This window comes from Phoxinus phoxinus (assembly GCF_949152265.1).
Source record: "Phoxinus phoxinus genome assembly, chromosome: 24".
NCBI lineage: Eukaryota > Metazoa > Chordata > Actinopteri > Cypriniformes > Leuciscidae > Phoxinus > Phoxinus phoxinus.
The window spans coordinates 1,575,033-1,593,540 of record NC_136899.1 but is presented as its reverse complement, the minus strand read 5'-3'; the positions used below and the strand labels follow the sequence as shown (position 1 = coordinate 1,593,540).

Sequence of the window (18,508 nt, the reverse complement as noted above, 5' to 3'; positions counted from 1 at the left end):
ACCAAGAAGCTATGACAACATGTCTTCCAATAGCACTTCATCAAGTTTTCTTGCGGGTGATGAGGTTCGTTATTTCAAACAAACTGCAACTTGACAACTTGACTTTTTTGCCGACGAGGATTCCTTCCGGTGGCTCGGCATAACTATGATCCTGCATTATGAAGTGCCGTGCAGTGCAGCCTTTCAAACTTGCCGGGACAGTGACAAACGCCTCTCGCTGATCTCCTTGTCCGATTCAGCTGGTTTCAGTCACATGATGCTGGCTCTGAATGAAAACGGGTTGTGGAAACACGTTGAGGTAGGCTAGTGCCTTTTGTCCCTCTCTGCTATTATAGTTTTTCAGAATGGCAGAATGACATGGAAGCCTCCTTGGACTTGCCCGTCCAATGTAAATAAAGATAAGAAATTCTTTGCTTACGAGGATAAGTCAGATCATTGGTAGAGGTAATTTTACACCAATGAGCACATATAAAGACATTGATTTTAGCTAATAAAATACTTTGTGTTTACTTCACTATGTGCACATTGTAAATCTGTTTATTATAAAGCCATCGCGTATCTTCAGAAGACTTGGATCAGACCACTTGATTGAGTATTTTTACGATGCCTTTATGACATTTTTTGAGGCTTTTAAGTTTTAGAGGAATCAACTTTAAATGGGACAGAATCTTAAGAAAAAAAATCTTCATTTGTGTTTGGTAGGCGAAAGAAAATTTTATCGGTTTGAAACGACATTTTTGGGTGAATTAAATTTTATAAATACAGTAAGCTGAGCCTTGGATAAAACGAACTATATCGCAAATCATATCGTTTACATCAATGATACATATCGTCACATTTTTATATTACGATATCTCAATATAACAATGTATCGTTACACCCCTAGTAAACATACAAATTACATTTAGAATCTTACAGAATCCATTTCATTAATTTATCTTGGGAATCTTTTTAAAGCTGAAAAATCTTTTTGAAGAATGGGGTGAACATGAATTAAGCTGTTGTTCATTTAAATTAATGTAAATGAACTTGATAAATCCATTAAACACATAGAGGATGGATATAGCTTTGGGAAATCAAGAAAGGTCATAGCAAACAAACAAGAACAAGCCAGAGTTGCAGCTGTCTCTGCATTAGGCGAGAACAAAAGGTCGCAAGTGCAGATATTCATTGTTGCCGTTACAGCTGTCTACTGACCATTTTACTGTTCTGTGACAGCCGTCTTGCTCGTGAGGCATTGTTACCTTGTCTTTATCCTTGAGCACAAAGATAAACCTGTGAAATTCCCAGTGCATACCTGTCTCTCTTTGACGACAGAAAATGACACACAGGTCTAGAAAAGCATCCTAGCATATTATTGCTGGAATCTAACTGTCAAATTAAGCTTTGTACAATTTAATAAAAAAAGTTTGTGTGAATGTTTAACTATGGTTAAGATACATTATATACAAGAGTCTCCACCTCTATAATGCTTTACGTACATAAAGAAATTGTCCTATGAAACTAACCACAACATATGAAAGTGAAGGTGAAAATTTCAGTATAAAAAATGATATGATTATCTGATATCTTTAAAAAAGAAAATATACATATGGGACAAAAATAGCATAATTGTGATTTAAGTCCTTTCTGATACATTCACACTACCGCCACACACCACATGCCAAACTACTGTGAGTCACAAAGATTTTGTCAGGCATCCAAAAAGAGGTACACACACACAAGTGACCCGAACCAAATACAGATGGTCAACGTCACAGTCATTGTGCCTTTATATAAAGAGATAGATTACAGCACAACGTTGCAAGCACACATCATTGTGCAATCTAAAGGTAAGAGCACATATAATTTAGATTAAATTGATCATGAGGACTGAACAATAGAATAAGATGACTTCTCATTAATTATGTTTCTTTTTTATTGAAAGGACTTGGACTTTCTTGGGTTTAGATTTCATCTGGTAAGGCACGCTTTTATAAAGGTTAACATGTAGTGTATATATGTGTGTGTATGCATTATGCAATATTTTTGTCAGTTTAAAGACCCATAAATAATTAGAAATATTTAATTTTTTATAAATAATTGTATTTACTTTTTTAATTTTTATTTTACAATATAGTTTTTATTTATAAACCAGTTTTACTTGAAGATAATTTTGTCATCTATTTCTCAGTCTGATTGAAAGATGGGGGATGCTCTGATGGCAGAGTTCGGGCCAGCTGCCCCATTCTTACGAAAGTCAGACAAGGAGCGTCTGGAGGCCCAAACTCGCCCCTTCGACATGAAGAAGGAATGCTTTGTGCCCGACCCTGCGGTTGAGTACGTTAAGGCCTCCGTCACCAGTAGAGACGGTGACAAAGTCACTGTTGACACTGAATTCGGGAAGGTAAGATCTAATCTCTGCATTGTTGTAGATTGTAGACAGAAGTACAGAGTGACTGTCAAAACATTTTTGTGTGTTATCCACAGACAGTAACTGTGAAGGAAATAGATGTTCACCCCCAGAACCCGCCAAAGTTCGATAAAATTGAGGACATGGCGATGTTTACCTTCCTGCACGAGCCTGCTGTGCTGTTTAACCTCAAAGAGCGTTACGCAGCCTGGATGATCTACGTGAGTCCAGTCTAAAAACACTTACATGTTCTCTTTATCTTGAATGAGCAGATCTAAACCTTCTGTGAATCTCTTACAGACCTACTCTGGGCTCTTCTGTGTCACTGTGAACCCCTACAAGTGGCTGCCAGTGTACAACCAGGAAGTCGTCGAAGCCTATAGAGGAAAGAAACGAACTGAGGCCCCTCCACACATCTTCTCCATCTCAGACAATGCCTACCAGTACATGTTGTCAGGTGATGATCTGACCTGTACTCATTTCTTAGAGATCTAATTTCTAATGCAAATTCTAATGCTAAGTTTTCTTATATTTCTCTCACAGACAGAGAAAACCAGTCTGTCCTGATCACGTATGTAATACATGTGCATTATATTCCTACTTTCACCACTATCTTTTTTCCATGCTGCATTTTATCAGTCTAATAATTATCCGTTTTAATTCTAAGTGGAGAATCCGGTGCTGGAAAGACTGTGAACACTAAAAGAGTAATCCAGTACTTTGCGAGCATTGCAGCAGCATCGCCTGGAAAGAAGGATCCATCAATGGAGAAAAAGGTGCTTAATTCCCTCAAAGATGTCTCATTATGGATGAATATACCTTCTATAAAGCATAGAAAAACAATATTACTAAATTAATGATGTCTTCATATATTAAATACAAAGTCACAAATTGTAATAAATGGATACTCCCTTACTTGTACCATATTGCAATGCATTTACATGTAAACAAACAACAACATTTTTGTTTTCTTCATTATTTTTTACTACTGTGAAATAGGTTCTCTATGGATTATTATTATCCTTACAAGACTACATAATGTCAGAAAATATGCATGGCTGTTAACTGAAAAGAAGGTACATCAAACGTTTTTCACACCTATTGTTAAAATATGATTCTCAGGGTACTCTGGAGGATCAAATCATCCAGTGTAATCCTGCTCTCGAGGCTTTTGGTAACGCCAAGACCATCAGAAATGACAACTCCTCTAGATTTGTAAGTGGGGTTTACATTGATGTTATTATTATTCTATATTGGTTTCCGTGATATGTTGTATGAGCATGTTATGTATTATATTATGTATTGCTTTATTTACAGGGTAAATTTATCCGTATCCATTTTGGCGTCAGTGGAAAGTTATCTTCTGCTGACATTGAGACTTGTAAGTACTTTACTGCCCAACATCATTCCAACAAATCACACATTGATGAAATGTGTAAATGTTTTGATATTCATCTATTTACCAATCTATTTAGATCTGCTGGAGAAGTCTCGTGTCACTTTTCAGCTCAAGGCTGAGAGAGACTACCACGTCTTCTATCAGATTCTGTCCCAGAGAAGACCAGAACTGCTGGGTAAAATTACCCATCATATCCATTAACACTGCCATCTCTAATTAGAAGAGTCTTTTCTGAACTATGTTCCCATTTCTCTTTAGAAATGCTGCTCATCACCAACAACCCCTATGACTACGCCTTTATCTCCCAAGGAGAAACACAAGTGGCTTCTATTGATGACGGTGACGAGCTGATGGCCACTGATGTGGGTGTTTGTTAAAACATAGGCCGGTTACAATACAAGATACCACATTATAAAATATTATAAGTAATAGTCCAACCAGCATTTGCAATCTAGTGATCATTAGCACAGTTGACAACTCGTATGACTGCGTTTCTGCTTTGGAATATGAATTGATAATGTCTTGGCTGGTTACCGTACAATAAATGCATATAATGACCAGGGGCTGTCAATAAGCACCAAAAGTGGGTCCAAAAAACTTGCTTTTCTAAAGCCATGTGATTGTGTGAGGAAAAGAATAGTGTGAAAATGCTCTCCTTTTGTGTTCCACAGAAGAAGTCATACAGGTTTAGAACGACTTGAAAGAGAATAATTGATTCTCTTGGTCAGTCTATTCTTTAAAAAGTATAAAGAAAGACATTTAATGTACTTGCCAAAAAGAAGAATATGAAACAATTGGCATGAAATTTAACATGCTCCGTACATTTGTTGTAGGAGGCGTTCGATGTGTTGGGCTTCACTCATGAAGAGAAGAACAGCATCTACAAACTTATTGGCGCCGTCATGCACTATGGCAACATGAAGTTCAAACAGAAGCAAAGAGAGGAACAGGCCGAGGCTGATGGGACTGAGGGTCAGTATAACTTGGAATCTCAGTTTCATTAGGAAAAAAAGTCTAAGACATGTGGCATATATATATTCATAGCTCTGTATTCTTTTTTAACATGTAGATGCTGACAAAGTCTCATACCTAATGGGCCTAAATTCAGCTGACTTGATCAAGGGTTTGTGTCACCCAAGAGTTAAAGTAGGAAATGAGTGGGTCACCAAGGGACAAAGTGTCCAGCAGGTAACAAATAAAAACAATAATCTACTGGGCATTACAGTTTTCAACATCATAGTTTGCTTTTCAAGACATACTAACAAAAACTTTAATATCTCTGAAAAATCGCTCTCTAGTTTGCAATGTGTCAAATTCTGCAAAATTCAATCTTTTCTTTATTAGGTGTACTACTCTATTGGTGCTCTGGCAAAGTCAGTGTATGAGAAGATGTTCCTCTGGATGGTTGTGAGAATCAACCAATCCCTGGACACCAAACAGCCTCGCCAGTACTTCATTGGTGTGCTGGACATTGCTGGATTTGAGATCTTTGATGTAAGCTGAAATCAACTGATTATTGTTATTTAAGAACAAATCCAACAAGCAGTGCAACCTGTTTGACCATTGTGATTATAAAATATATTCCACCTGCAGTACAACACCTTTGAGCAGCTCTGCATCAACTTCACTAATGAGAAGTTGCAGCAGTTCTTCAACCACCACATGTTTGTGCTGGAGCAAGAGGAATACAAGAAGGAGGGCATTGAGTGGGAGTTTATTGACTTTGGCATGGACTTGCAGGCTTGTATTGAGCTTATTGAGAAGGTGGGTGAATATCATGTTGATGATTATACTGTGAGGGTAAAAATCATATTTGTCAGTCTTAACTCTTGTTAACTCTGTCACTGTCATTGTAGCCCATGGGTATCATGTCCATCCTTGAAGAGGAGTGCATGTTCCCCAAAGCCAGTGATTCAACATTTAAAGCTAAGCTTTATGACAACCATTTGGGGAAAAATCCAAACTTCCAGAAGCCTAGGATTGTCAAGGGTAAACCAGAGGCCCATTTTGCCCTTGTTCACTATGCTGGCACTGTGGACTACAACATTTCAAACTGGCTGGTTAAAAACAAGGACCCTCTCAATGAGACGGTTGTAGGGTTGTTCCAGAAGTCAACTCTTAAGCTGTTGTCTATTCTGTTTGCTAATTATGCTGGTGCTGAATCAGGTAAGTACATATTGAAGTGTGACATGAAAATATAATAAGCACTACTTTTACTCTTTAATAACAACAAAAATAATTTATTTCACAGCTACGGATTCTGGAGGAAAAGCTGCCAAAGGTAGCAAAAAGAAGGGTTCTTCCTTCCAGACGGTGTCAGCCCTTCATAGGGTATGAAATATTATAACACTGTTTTGTCTCACAAGGTTTTATGGCATATAAATAAAAATTATCTATGGTCTACCAACAGGAGAACTTGAACAAGCTGATGACCAACTTGAGGTCAACTCACCCTCACTTTGTGCGCTGCCTCATCCCCAATGAGAGCAAGACTCCTGGGGCGATGGAGAATCCTCTGGTCATGCACCAGCTGCGCTGTAACGGTGTGCTGGAGGGCATCAGGATCTGCAGAAAGGGATTCCCCAACCGGATCCTGTATGGAGATTTCAAACAACGGTTAGTATGAAACCAAATGACGTTTATGTTTTACAAAATATTTTTATCTACGACTCCAAGTTATTGCAAGTTGCAGCATTTCTACTCTCTGTTTGCAAATTTAATAATTTGCTAGAAACAATACATATAATATAATTGTTAATGTGTGTTGTTTTTTTGGTAGATACCGCATCCTAAATCCTGCTGCTATCCCTGAGGGGCAGTTCATTGATAACAAGAAGGGTGCAGAAAAACTTCTGGGCTCTCTGGACATTGATCACAACCAGTACAAGTTAGGACATACTAAGGTATTATTATATTAACATTAACTTTTGCCAAAACCACTTTTTCATTCTCATCCTATTTGACGCAAAATTCTTTACTTTCCAGGTCTTTTTTAAAGCTGGTCTTCTGGGTACTCTTGAAGAGATGCGAGATGACCGTCTTGCACTTATTATAACTGGAATTCAGTCCAGGGCTCGTGGTTTTCTGTCAAGAGTTGAGTTCCAGAAAATTGTGGAAAGAAGGTTCGATTTTAGCTTTTCAATCTTTAACATATTCTACAAGTTACATTTAAAATGCAAGACTGAACATTCTTTTTTAATATCTAGAGATTCTTTGTTGGTGATCCAGTGGAATGTACGTGCTTTCATGGGTGTCAAGAATTGGCCCTGGATGAAGCTCTACTTCAAGATCAAGCCTCTGCTGAAAAGTGCAGAGACTGAGAAAGAAATGGCCAACATGAAGGAGGAATTCACCAAGTTGAAGGAGGCTTATGCTAAATCTGAAACACGTAGAAAGGAGCTTGAGGAAAAGATGGTTTCTCTTCTCCAAGAGAAGAACGACCTGCAGCTTGCAGTGCAGTCTGTAAGTTCACATGAGACTACAAACTCTGCACTTTTCACATTTTCACAGGTCAGAAAATAAAACAAGTTTTCCTTTCTTTTCTTTTCTCATGTGTATAGGAGCAAGATAATCTTACAGATGCTGAGGAGAGATGTGAGGGTCTGATCAAGAGCAAGATCCAGCTTGAGGCCAAAGTCAAAGAAATGACTGAGAGACTGGAGGATGAAGAGGAAATGAATTCTGAGCTGACTGCAAAGAAACGAAAGCTGGAGGATGAATGTTCTGAGCTCAAGAAGGACATTGATGATCTTGAGCTCACTCTGGCCAAAGTGGAGAAGGAGAAACATGCCACTGAGAACAAGGTCAGTTTTCAACACTGAACTTGTTAGTGATGTTAGAATTATTTGTTAAGAGCCTCTTGATACAATGACACATTTCTACAGGTTAAAAACCTGACAGAAGAGATGGCAGCTTTGGATGAGATCATCGCTAAGCTGACCAAGGAGAAGAAAGCTCTTCAGGAGGCCCATCAGCAAACGCTGGATGACCTCCAGAGTGAGGAAGACAAAGTCAACACACTCACCAAAGCCAAAACCAAACTGGAGCAACAAGTGGATGATGTAAGAGTCAGGAAACAAAACACTAGAATGAGAAGCTTTTTTTAATTAATTGCATTAATTATTTTTATATTCTTTGGATGAAATTTAGCTTGAAGGTTCTCTGGAACAAGAAAAGAAAATTCGTATGGATCTTGAGAGAGCCAAAAGAAAGCTTGAGGGTGACTTGAAGTTGACTCAAGAGAATGTGATGGATTTGGAAAATGATAAGCAGCAGATGGAGGAGCGGATAAAGAAGTAATATATATTATACTATAAAATCCAAATTTTAATATTAAAAAATACTTGGTTAATAAAGTTCCAATTGACTTTAGTTAACTATTTAACATGAAATAATATTGAAAATATTTGCATTTATTAATCTTACATAATGTACATTTAAACATTTACTAACACATTATTAAAATAAAAATGTTATATTGTTAATACTGTTAATATTATTAAATGGGCCTGAGCTTACAAGTCAACAGTGAAAAGTTGTATTTTTATTAATTAATGTTAACAAAGTATTGTTAGTTAATGTTGTTTAATACATAATCTAACATTAACTAATGGGATCTTATTGTAAAGTGTTACATGATATTTTAATTAGAAATTTTATGAAATCATTCATGTGTCATCCTGTGTACTTGGCAGAAAAGACTTTGAAATAAGCCAGCTCAATGGCAAGATTGAAGATGGACAAGCTTTGGAGTCCCAACTCCAGAAAAAACTGAAAGAGTTGCAGGTAAAGTTTATGTCATAATAAGATAGACATTTATCTTAATATTTATCTAGGATATTTAATCTTAATTTTGAATTTATGCACATCACTAGGCCAGAATTGAAGAGCTTGAAGAAGAGTTGGAGGCTGAGAGAGCTGCCCGTGCTAAAGTTGAGAAACAGAGAGCTGATCTGTCCAGAGAACTGGAAGAGATCAGTGAGAGATTGGAGGAGGCTGGAGGAGCCACTGCTTCCCAGATTGAGATGAACAAGAAACGTGAAGCTGAGTTCCAGAAACTGCGTAGAGACCTTGAAGAGTCCACTCTGCATCATGAGGCCACTGCGGCTACACTGAGGAAGAAACATGCAGACAGTGTGGCTGATCTGGGAGAGCAAATCGACAACCTCCAGAGAGTGAAGCAGAAGCTGGAGAAAGAGAAGAGTGAACTCAAACTGGAACTGGACGATGTGGTCTCCAACATGGAGCAGCTTGCAAAGGCGAAGGTGAGTGAGAGAAATTATGCTTAGAGTCTATAAATGATGTGTTGTCAGTCAAAGAAAGCAATCAACTATGACACAATTTATCCTCAAGACAAACCTGGAGAAAATGTGCAGAACTCTGGAAGACCAGATGAGTGAGTACAGAACCAAGGCTGAGGAAGGTCAGCGCACTATCAATGATTTCACCATGCAAAAAGCCAAGCTGCAAACTGAAAATGGTAAGAACATAAAATATTATGTTATGTTGCCAACTGTACCATAATGATACTTGGAATGATACTTTTTTTTAATATTGCATTTTAGGTGAACTTGCCAGACAACTTGAGGAGAAAGACTCCCTGGTGTCTCAATTAACCAGAGGCAAGCAGTCCTACACTCAGCAAATTGAAGACCTCAAGAGACAGCTCGAAGAAGAAATCAAGGTTTTCAAAATCTTCTTCTAAGTCAAATTTTTTTGCTAAAGATATAAAAATTCACTATTGTAATAATAAACAACTGGCCGCAAATATTTGTTTGTTTTTGTTTTTCTTCAGGCTAAGAATGCCCTGGCCCATGCCGTTCAGTCTGCTCGTCATGATGCTGATCTGCTGAGGGAGCAATATGAAGAGGAGCAAGAAGCCAAGGCTGAGCTACAGCGTAGTATGTCCAAGGCAAACTCTGAAGTTGCTCAGTGGAGAACCAAGTATGAAACTGATGCCATCCAGAGGACTGAGGAGCTGGAGGAAGCAAAGTAAGAAACAAACAATATTTAAAAGTTTTGTCTTTAGTGATGAGACACTTTTCTGAAATTTCTGCTATACTTTGTGGCCTTTTAAACACGTTCAAATACAGTTTAATGAATGTTACTTCTGATGTTTACTATCCTTTGTATTTTAATTATTACAGGAAGAAACTGGCTCAGCGTCTGCAAGATGCAGAAGAAGCAGTGGAAGCTGTTAATGCTAAATGCTCCTCTCTGGAGAAGACCAAGCACAGGCTGCAGAATGAGATTGAAGATCTCATGGTGGATGTGGAGAGATCCAATGCTGCTGCTGCTGCTCTGGACAAGAAGCAAAGAAACTTTGATAAAGTAAGAAAAGAAAGTACATTTTGTCATTAGCTGGAAAAATCAGCCATGCAAAATCTTATATATCAAGTAGCATCGGAAATATTCAATGTTAAATTAATAGTAAATGCTAGTTTCTAATTATGGATAGGGTATAGTACTTTAGTAATCTATCCTTTATTACAAAAACACTTGACAAAAATTGCACTGCTCTCATTGGCCATTTGGTCTTATTACATTTAACCAGGTCCTGGCTGAGTGGAAGCAGAAGTATGAGGAGTCCCAAACTGAACTGGAAAGTGCCCAAAAAGAAGCTAGATCTCTGAGCACTGAACTCTTTAAATTGAAAAACTCGTATGAGGAGTCATTGGACCACCTGGAGAGCATGAAGAGGGAGAACAAGAATCTCCAAGGTAATAGTGGTTTTTAAGACTCCAAACCATTACTTTATTTGCTTGTATTTGTAAGCTCACATGTTATTTCTATTGCACAGAGGAAATTTCTGACCTCACTGAGCAACTTGGTGAGAGTGGGAAGAATATTCATGAGCTGGAGAAACTTCGAAAGCAACTGGAGCAGGAGAAACAAGAGATACAAACTGCTCTTGAAGAGGCTGAGGTAAAAGAACAACCATTTTCCCCAAAGTTCTTATTACTTTGAAAACTCTTTGATTTAAATCAAACTGTTGTTTAAAGCAATTGATCATTCCAGATTATTTTAAGGGAGGTCACCTCCAACCCCAAAACACAAGGCTAAACAAAAAATGTAAATCTCCATTATAACAAAACACCCGTTACTCTTCATAGGGTTCCCTTGAACACGAGGAAGGCAAGATACTTAGAGCTCAGCTGGAGTTTAATCAAGTAAAGGCTGATATTGAACGTAAGCTGACAGAGAAAGATGAAGAGATGGAGCAGGCCAAGAGGAACCAGCAGAGAATGGTGGATACCCTGCAAAGCTCACTGGAATCAGAGACACGCAGCAGGAATGAAGCTCTCAGACTGAAGAAGAAAATGGAGGGAGACCTCAATGAGATGGAGATTCAGCTCAGCCAGGCTAACAGACAGGCATCAGAAGCCCAGAAGCAACTCAAGGGTCTTCATGGTCATCTCAAAGTATGACGAATCTTCAAATCACGATTTTATGATGAAATCCAACATAGTTCTTCATTCTTTTCATTAGTAACATTTGTACTTTACAGGATGCCCAACTGCAACTAGATGACGCTCTTCGTGGTAATGATGATCTCAAAGAGAACATCGCCATTGTGGAGAGACGCAACAATCTGCTGCAGGCTGAACTGGATGAGCTGAGATCCATGGTGGAACAAACTGAGAGAGGAAGGAAACTGGCGGAGCAGGAACTGCTGGATGTCAGTGAGAGAGTTCAGCTCCTGCATTCTCAGGTATGACACATCTGCATTAGATAAACAAAAATAAAACCTTTAAACATTCTCTTGCACAATACCAACTAGAGACAACATGAATGTCAATATTGTCCATGTTCAGAACACCAGCCTGCTGAATCAGAAGAAGAAGCTGGAGGGAGATAATACTCAGCTTCAGACTGAGGTTGAGGAGGCAGTGCAGGAGTGCAGGAATGCTGAGGAAAAAGCCAAGAAGGCCATCACTGATGCTGCCATGATGGCAGAGGAGCTGAAGAAGGAGCAGGACACCAGTGCTCATCTGGAGCGCATGAAGAAGAACATGGAGCAGACCATCAAGGACCTGCAGCACCGTCTGGATGAGGCTGAGCAGATCGCCATGAAGGGTGGCAAGAAGCAGGTCCAGAAACTGGAGGCCAGGGTAAGTTGCTGATGTTTTTTAAGAACAAGTACACAGGTTTTTGCTAAATGCTTTCTTTTAACTTTACAATTTTTATACCAAAATTGTTACACAACTGTTAGGTGAGAGAGCTGGAAAGTGAGGTGGAGATAGAACAGAGAAAGGCCAGTGACTCGGTCAAGGGGATTCGTAAATATGAGAGACGCATCAAGGAGCTCACCTACCAGGTAACAATTTTGTCCCTGGTTGATTTGATCATGTTATTTATTGAAAATACATAAAGTGCTGTCTTACAGTATTTAAGTGTATCTTGCATATTCTAATATTTTTTGCTTTGCATAGACTGAGGAAGACCGAAAGAATCTGGCTCGCCTGCAGGATCTGGTGGACAAACTCCAGCTGAAGGTCAAATCCTACAAGAGATCTGCTGAGGAGGCGGTGAGTATTTTCCCCCACTGATGCCATCATATGATACAACTTCTGTAGTAATTGTATCTTTTAATTTTCACAAATGCTATTCTGTGTAATCTTTAGGAAGAACAAGCCAATTCCAATCTGGGCAAGTTCCGTAAGATACAGCATGAGCTGGATGAGGCTGAGGAGAGGGCTGATATTGCTGAATCTCAGGTCAACAAACTGAGAGCCAAGAGCCGTGATACAGGATCCAAGGTAAGAGTAGGCACTTAAAACAAGTGATTTTGGTCACAAAAATAAAAACCTCAGAAAATCCACAAATAAATAGTCACAGTTACATCGACTTGATAGGTCAAGATATGAATAGCAAGTAGTTTCAACAACTACACTTGATAAAATGCATTTTGCCATTTTTAGGGCTGTCACTAACGATTGTTTTGGTAATCGATTATTCGGTCGATTATTTTGACGATTAATCTGCTTTTTTTTGTGGTAATAAAAATAGACCTAAGCAAAGACCTACGACTTTTAAATGACCTAAAATACATATAATGAGGCAATAACTAATAAATAACCACTTCTTTATGATAGAAATGCTACACTGTAATTTCTTGAACAAGAATATGTGGACATCAAAACATCCAAACTCAAAACAAGGATTGAAACTTTTATTTTGAAATTGCGATGAACAGGTCGCATATTTAGAAACATTGATGTATTCTCCTGTGTTGGCGCAGGTTTATAAATGATTTAAATTACAAATCTGATGAAATTACGTACATTGTGTTCCCAGATAAACGTTATGAGCAACCCAAACTCACAGCATATGCAGAGATGGAGTTTACGATGCACTCCACGCATGTAAACGACAATAGTTAATGTAGAGCAGCATTTACTGGAGCCGCTTTGAGACGCACATAACCTGCACGCATGTAAATGATTAAAGCGCATATATGTATATATATATATATTAAGCCCGTAGGGAATATATTTATTTAACTGAATGACAGCCTTTGTAAATTCAGGGGACTATGCTGTGGTATAGTTTTAAAGGGTTTTAATAAATCATGCAGCCTCAGAAAACGGTCTAATAATGCGGATCATGGATTCTTATCCTTGGAATGCACCACTTACAGTATTTCGCTGGTTAACTGACACGGGTAAATTGCAATCGAGGATTTATTTTAAAACCGATTACTCATATTTAATCAATGAATCATGACAGTCCTAAAAAAAAATACCATCCATGTTGTTTAGCCGTGTAGAGTTTAAGCCATTTTGAACTTGATCAGCTAAACTTTTACATTCTTTTGACCTTTTCCTTTCTAACAGAAGGGGGCTGATGAGGAGTGAAAATATTAGATGGATCTCTATAAACATGGATTGCTGTGACGAGCTCTTCTGTAGTTCCGTAGAATAAAGCAGACATGAAAATGAATACATCATCCTCTTTTGTCTTTTTTTTAACAATGTAGACATTGCAATATCCCAACATGACCCTGAACACAACAGTAAATAATTTGCCTGAATGTACTCTATGTGCCACAGACTAGGCTGTATAGTCTAAGATCTGATTGAAACTTAACAGTAAACACTAAATGTTCTTAAAATTGTCATATGAAGTAGGGTCAACCATACAAATAACTAATACCAATTTAAAATACTAATTTTACCAAACTAATACAAACCACATAATGCAGATTAAGTTGTAAGCCAAATCTTGACCATTGTACTGTATGTTTTAACACAGCTCATCCTCAGGGAATAAAATAAAATTAAGGCATTATAATTTAAAATGCACATGGATCTATTATAATGCCTCCATCAAAGCCATTACATTTTTGGCAGAGCAGTAAAATGCAGGGGAAAATTCAAGTACCATATATTAATAGCCTATATAGACTATTACATCTCTATGGTGAATGTGAATTATGTTTTGAATTATAGTCAAGATAAATTATTGTTGTGAACAGCCATCATCGTTAGTCTAAGAATTTACAGATCAGCTCAATTCAGCAGAATCTCTTTCTCATCAATTATTTTGCCAATATATTAATTCTAAACCTAAAGTAACCTCCACAATTCTGTGAATGTGAGAGCTGCGATAGACAGTCACCACCACTTGAGAGCAGCACCACCATTACATCTCATATAAAGCATACTTGCTAGGTGTCCATGTAAAGCAGGATGGGGCAAGTTGTCACAACTTTTTATTCCTTTAATTCAGTGTAGGTTTTATTCACAATTTTCTTTTTACATGAAAGTGAGCCAATGAGTGGTCCACTGCTGCCATCTGCTGATTGTTATCGTAATTTTGTCATTCTAATATAGTTCTTTTCACAGGTTTTGTGTTTGCATTCATATGTAGACATTATAAAATCACAATTTTAACATTTTGCAAAAAAAAAATCTATTTATGTAAATGTTGATGTATGCTTTATTTTAAATAACTTAAATAAAAAATGTGTATGCAGAAATTAACATTAATTAACCTATGCTGTAAAACCATTGTTCGTTGTTAGTTCATGTTACCTAATGCATAAAGAAATGCATAAATGAACTAAACCTTATTGTAAAGTGTTACTAATTACACTAACAGTAACAAATGATAAAAGACTGAATGTGAGAGAGTATAACATGTGATAACTCTCTCAATATCCTGATGTTTATGAAAAATACTCCTGAGAACAGTACAACTTTCCATTATGCAACTGACTTTGATCTCAATGTAAGCCAGTGTCTATTATATTAACTTATTTAACCAAAAGCCATTACAAAGAATGATATTAGAAATGTAGTTTGGAGGACACAATTAACACATTGGTTTGTTTTAATTTGTATTTTGAGACCAAAATAGATAGCACTACTAACATGTATGACCCAAAAGTTACTGAGATATATCCCTTGTGCCCACTCTCCCCTACTTAATTATATATTAAAATATATTCTCAATTATTAACCAAAATAAATTATTCAGACTCAGAAAAAAGTCATATTTAACCCCAAAAAACAAAAAAATTTCCCCAAAAAAAGTTTACATAGAAAAATAATCATATTTTTGTAAAATAAATTCAGAACTGATGCTATAATGATAAAGATTTTGATTGTATATATGTATATTAGGCATGTGATGGTATCCAATTTCATTATCACAGTAACTGCTGAAGCTTGTATCATGTTATATAGTATTAGCACATATTTAATTAGAATAGGTTAAAATAAAGTGTGTAACAGGTTTAATTGCTTTTTTCTTGCAACAAAAATAACTCTAAACATTTAAATACAAATTTGATATGTGATCCGTACGGACTAGGCCCCGTGCGTTATCTGTGCGTACAGCCACATACACACGAAGCATGCAGAGAGAGAGAGAGAGAGAGAGAGAGAGAGAGAGAGAGAGAGAAAGGGAGAAAGAGAGCGTTTCAAATAGCGCTCGAACACCGAAATGGATTCCTCTTTCGTGTTTCCTTGCCCTTGAACAGACACACAAATACAAAATGTCTAAATACCAATCTCGGCAAACTATCTCTCGGTTATGTCATAAGTCAACAGTTGAGAAAGAAACCGGATGTTTGTCAGTATTTTCGGCCCGTGTAGACCCTCTTAAAGTGACCGCACACACCTAATATTCCTTAATATTCACATTTTGTAAAAGTTTATCACTTTGTACTGAGCTCTCAGTTTTGACAATTGTGCCACATTATGAGTAATGTCACACCTGAAAATGGTGTTATACAGAGGAGACTTGCAGTAAACATTTTGTTCCCCATCATTTATTTCAAAGATCTGTATCTACAACAAAATGTGTGTGGATGTGTGTGTAAGCATGCTTACTGTGTATCAACTATTATTGTTTAAGTCTTTCTTTTCTGTGTGTTTTAGAGTATTCTTTGTCATGCATATTTTATGGTAGACAATAACTGACATTCTCGTTCTACATTCTAGTGTATAGAACAGATGGTGTCAACTAAAACACATACAATTTGTCTATAACACATATTTTCCATGGAGAAAATATATCTAAACATTTTGACCAGTGTGGCGCACACAATGGCAAAAACACTATTTTGGTGGCATTGGCCAAATTACTGACACATTAAGTGGGTTTTGAAGCATGAATTAAATGTTTTAGGTGAGTAACTACAATTTGCAGACATGTGATAGTTTATCTGATAATCAACCAAACAGTTTTGGATGTTGCACTTACAGTTTAGAAAATGTTAAGACTGTTTAGAAAAATGTGCCTAAGCGATTGAGAAAAACTGTAATGGTTCTCACATATTATGATTATGTGATTGTTTTTAGTTTAATAAACAATATTAATTCAGTATTTATTAAATATAATATTGTTAAAAAAATTCCTGTCAATCACAAAAAAAAAAAAAAAAAAAAAAAAACAACGCTTTGCATTACCTTCATCTGTGCTTCAGAGATGCGTTGGATCTTCTCCTGCAGGGATCACAGTGGTTGTGTGTGGCTGAGATAGAAAAACCAGGCAAAGAGAGTGAGGGAAAAATAAACATTTGTAGAGCAGAGGTCAAAAGTCATGCCAATTTCTCTAGATAGATAGATATATAGACAAAGATAGGGGTACATTGTGCAAATATTAATACCTGTATTCTCTGTCTACATCATACAGCTTGCTCGAACAAGGGATAATGAAGAAATGACAAACAGTAGAGTCAAAATAATCATGGGACCACTAGTGGACAAATCAAACAAACAGACCCCCTCATTCTCTAATAATAGCCTGCTCAATGGTCATGATGCACAATGGGTCAAGTCATTGACCTTTTGGTGATCTGAGGCAAACAAGGGCAAACAAAGTTCCACCCTGCCATAACAAGAGACCTGCAGCTAAAAGAAAAGAGACAGGATGTGAAGGTTTTCCAGATCTCCTGGTAATCCAGAGTGAAGGTCTTAATGAGGTACTCATGCTAAACACTAAAATCCTGTAAGTAACATGAAAAATACAAAAATAACTTCTTTTTTTTTTTTTACTCAAAACCTTGAAATAATCCGCTTGACCCAACACTTTGAGATGCTAACCAGAAATGATCACTGACCCCCCTCACACACCTGGTCAGAAGTCTCTTGAGATCCAGGCTCTGGGGTGATGGTTGGCTCACTTGGTCCTTCCAGCATCGGCTCTTCCATCGCGGCAGGCATTGACTCTCCGTCAGAGGTGGGTTCAGCCATCATGTCCACGCAGTGGTGGTGGTGTTGTGGTTGGGAGTGGGAATAGTGATGTCCTCCGTGGGGCCGTTGGAACAGGTGTAGAAACCATGGGGGAATTCACTTGGCGACAAGAAGACTGGGGGCCAGCTCGGTGGCGGTGGTATCACGCTAGGGCAAGATGTTTGATGGTCTCCGTCTGCTTTTGGACTGGCAAGAACTGCCGGGCAAAGTCCTGTTTGTGTCGTCTAAGAACTGCCTTGCAAAATGGAGGCATCGAGAAAGTGCACTTTGTCTGCATCCCGCATCTCTGCAAGGTTCAGCCAGAGGTGCCATTCCTGGGCCATCAAGGTGGACATCGTCTAGCCGAGGGCCCGCGCCATGACCATGGTTGACCGGAGAGCTAAGTTGGTAGCTGTGCAGTTAATACATCAACTCCGGCTCTGAACTTAGCGAGGGCAGTTGCCAACAGGCACGCTACAGCTTGCCAGCATCTGCATCGCCAACACTCCTAACACAGTTCAGTGGTTGTGGCGCTTTTCATAGGGACCCCTAATGTCAGTTGACATTAGACAGAAAGGGAATGTCTCGGTTACTGTCGTATTCCTCGTTATGTCCCTCCTGCCACAACCTTGTACTACCCCGCTAAATGACCAGGACACCTTCTTAGCTCTTCAGCACAAACCTAATGAGAGGATGCATGCCACCGTATTTTATACCCATATGTATGGGCAGTGGCAAGGCATGCAAGTTCCACAAGCCAATTTCATTGGCCATTTTCCAAAAACTTAAGAGGTGATGGGGGCAAACATATATATTTATCATCCTGTAGCCCAAGACTGGTTGCCCACTGAAGCTAAGCAGGGTTGAGCATGGTTAGTACCTGGATGGGAGACCTCCTAGAAAAACTAGGTTGCTGCTGGAAGAGGTGTTAGTGAGGCAACCAGTGGGTGCTCACCCTGTGGTCTGGGTGTGTCCTAACGCCCCAGTATCTTCTATGTAAAGCACTTTGAGTGCAGAGAAAAGCGCCATATAAAC

General features: G+C 38.1%; 1 protein-coding gene and 1 long non-coding RNA gene across 2 annotated transcripts in view; one reads left to right on the top strand and one right to left on the bottom strand.

Moving 5' to 3' along the window:
* Window positions 1-1,810: 1,810 nt before the first annotated feature.
* LOC306992797 (myosin-7-like) lies at window positions 1,811-13,737 on the top strand. The gene is made up of 39 exons (XM_079601991.1): window positions 1,811-1,832; window positions 1,928-1,960; window positions 2,174-2,386; window positions 2,470-2,613; window positions 2,693-2,849; window positions 2,936-2,963; window positions 3,060-3,168; window positions 3,515-3,607; window positions 3,710-3,773; window positions 3,868-3,966; window positions 4,050-4,153; window positions 4,625-4,763; window positions 4,861-4,979; window positions 5,136-5,285; window positions 5,385-5,555; window positions 5,648-5,957; window positions 6,043-6,122; window positions 6,202-6,407; window positions 6,571-6,694; window positions 6,777-6,913; window positions 6,998-7,253; window positions 7,352-7,594; window positions 7,676-7,852; window positions 7,941-8,086; window positions 8,486-8,576; window positions 8,666-9,055; window positions 9,144-9,270; window positions 9,356-9,474; window positions 9,586-9,782; window positions 9,938-10,121; window positions 10,345-10,510; window positions 10,591-10,715; window positions 10,904-11,212; window positions 11,299-11,502; window positions 11,606-11,902; window positions 12,004-12,108; window positions 12,224-12,319; window positions 12,416-12,550; window positions 13,628-13,737. The coding sequence occupies exons 3-39, from the start codon at window positions 2,186-2,188 to the stop codon at window positions 13,646-13,648; spliced, it is 5,823 nt and encodes a 1,940-aa protein (XP_079458117.1). The 5' UTR covers window positions 1,811-1,832; window positions 1,928-1,960; window positions 2,174-2,185; the 3' UTR covers window positions 13,649-13,737.
* The window catches only part of LOC306992809, a 30,050-nt gene continuing 17,797 nt past the window's right edge, over window positions 6,256-18,508 (bottom strand). Inside the window, exon 3 of the long non-coding RNA XR_013796342.1 lies at window positions 6,256-6,384. This is a non-coding gene — a long non-coding RNA (uncharacterized lncRNA). The remainder of the gene's footprint in view (window positions 6,385-18,508) is intronic.

Excerpts from the sequence above, each read along its gene's own strand:
- LOC306992797 (XM_079601991.1), top strand. The coding sequence starts at position 2,186 with ATGGGGGATGCTCTGATGGCAGAGTTCGGGCCAGCTGCCCCATTCTTA. Across the intron at positions 6,123-6,201 it reads CGGTGTCAGCCCTTCATAGG|GAGAACTTGAACAAGCTGAT; the intron begins GTATGAAATATT and ends GTCTACCAACAG. Across the intron at positions 10,122-10,344 it reads AGCAAAGAAACTTTGATAAA|GTCCTGGCTGAGTGGAAGCA; the intron begins GTAAGAAAAGAA and ends ACATTTAACCAG.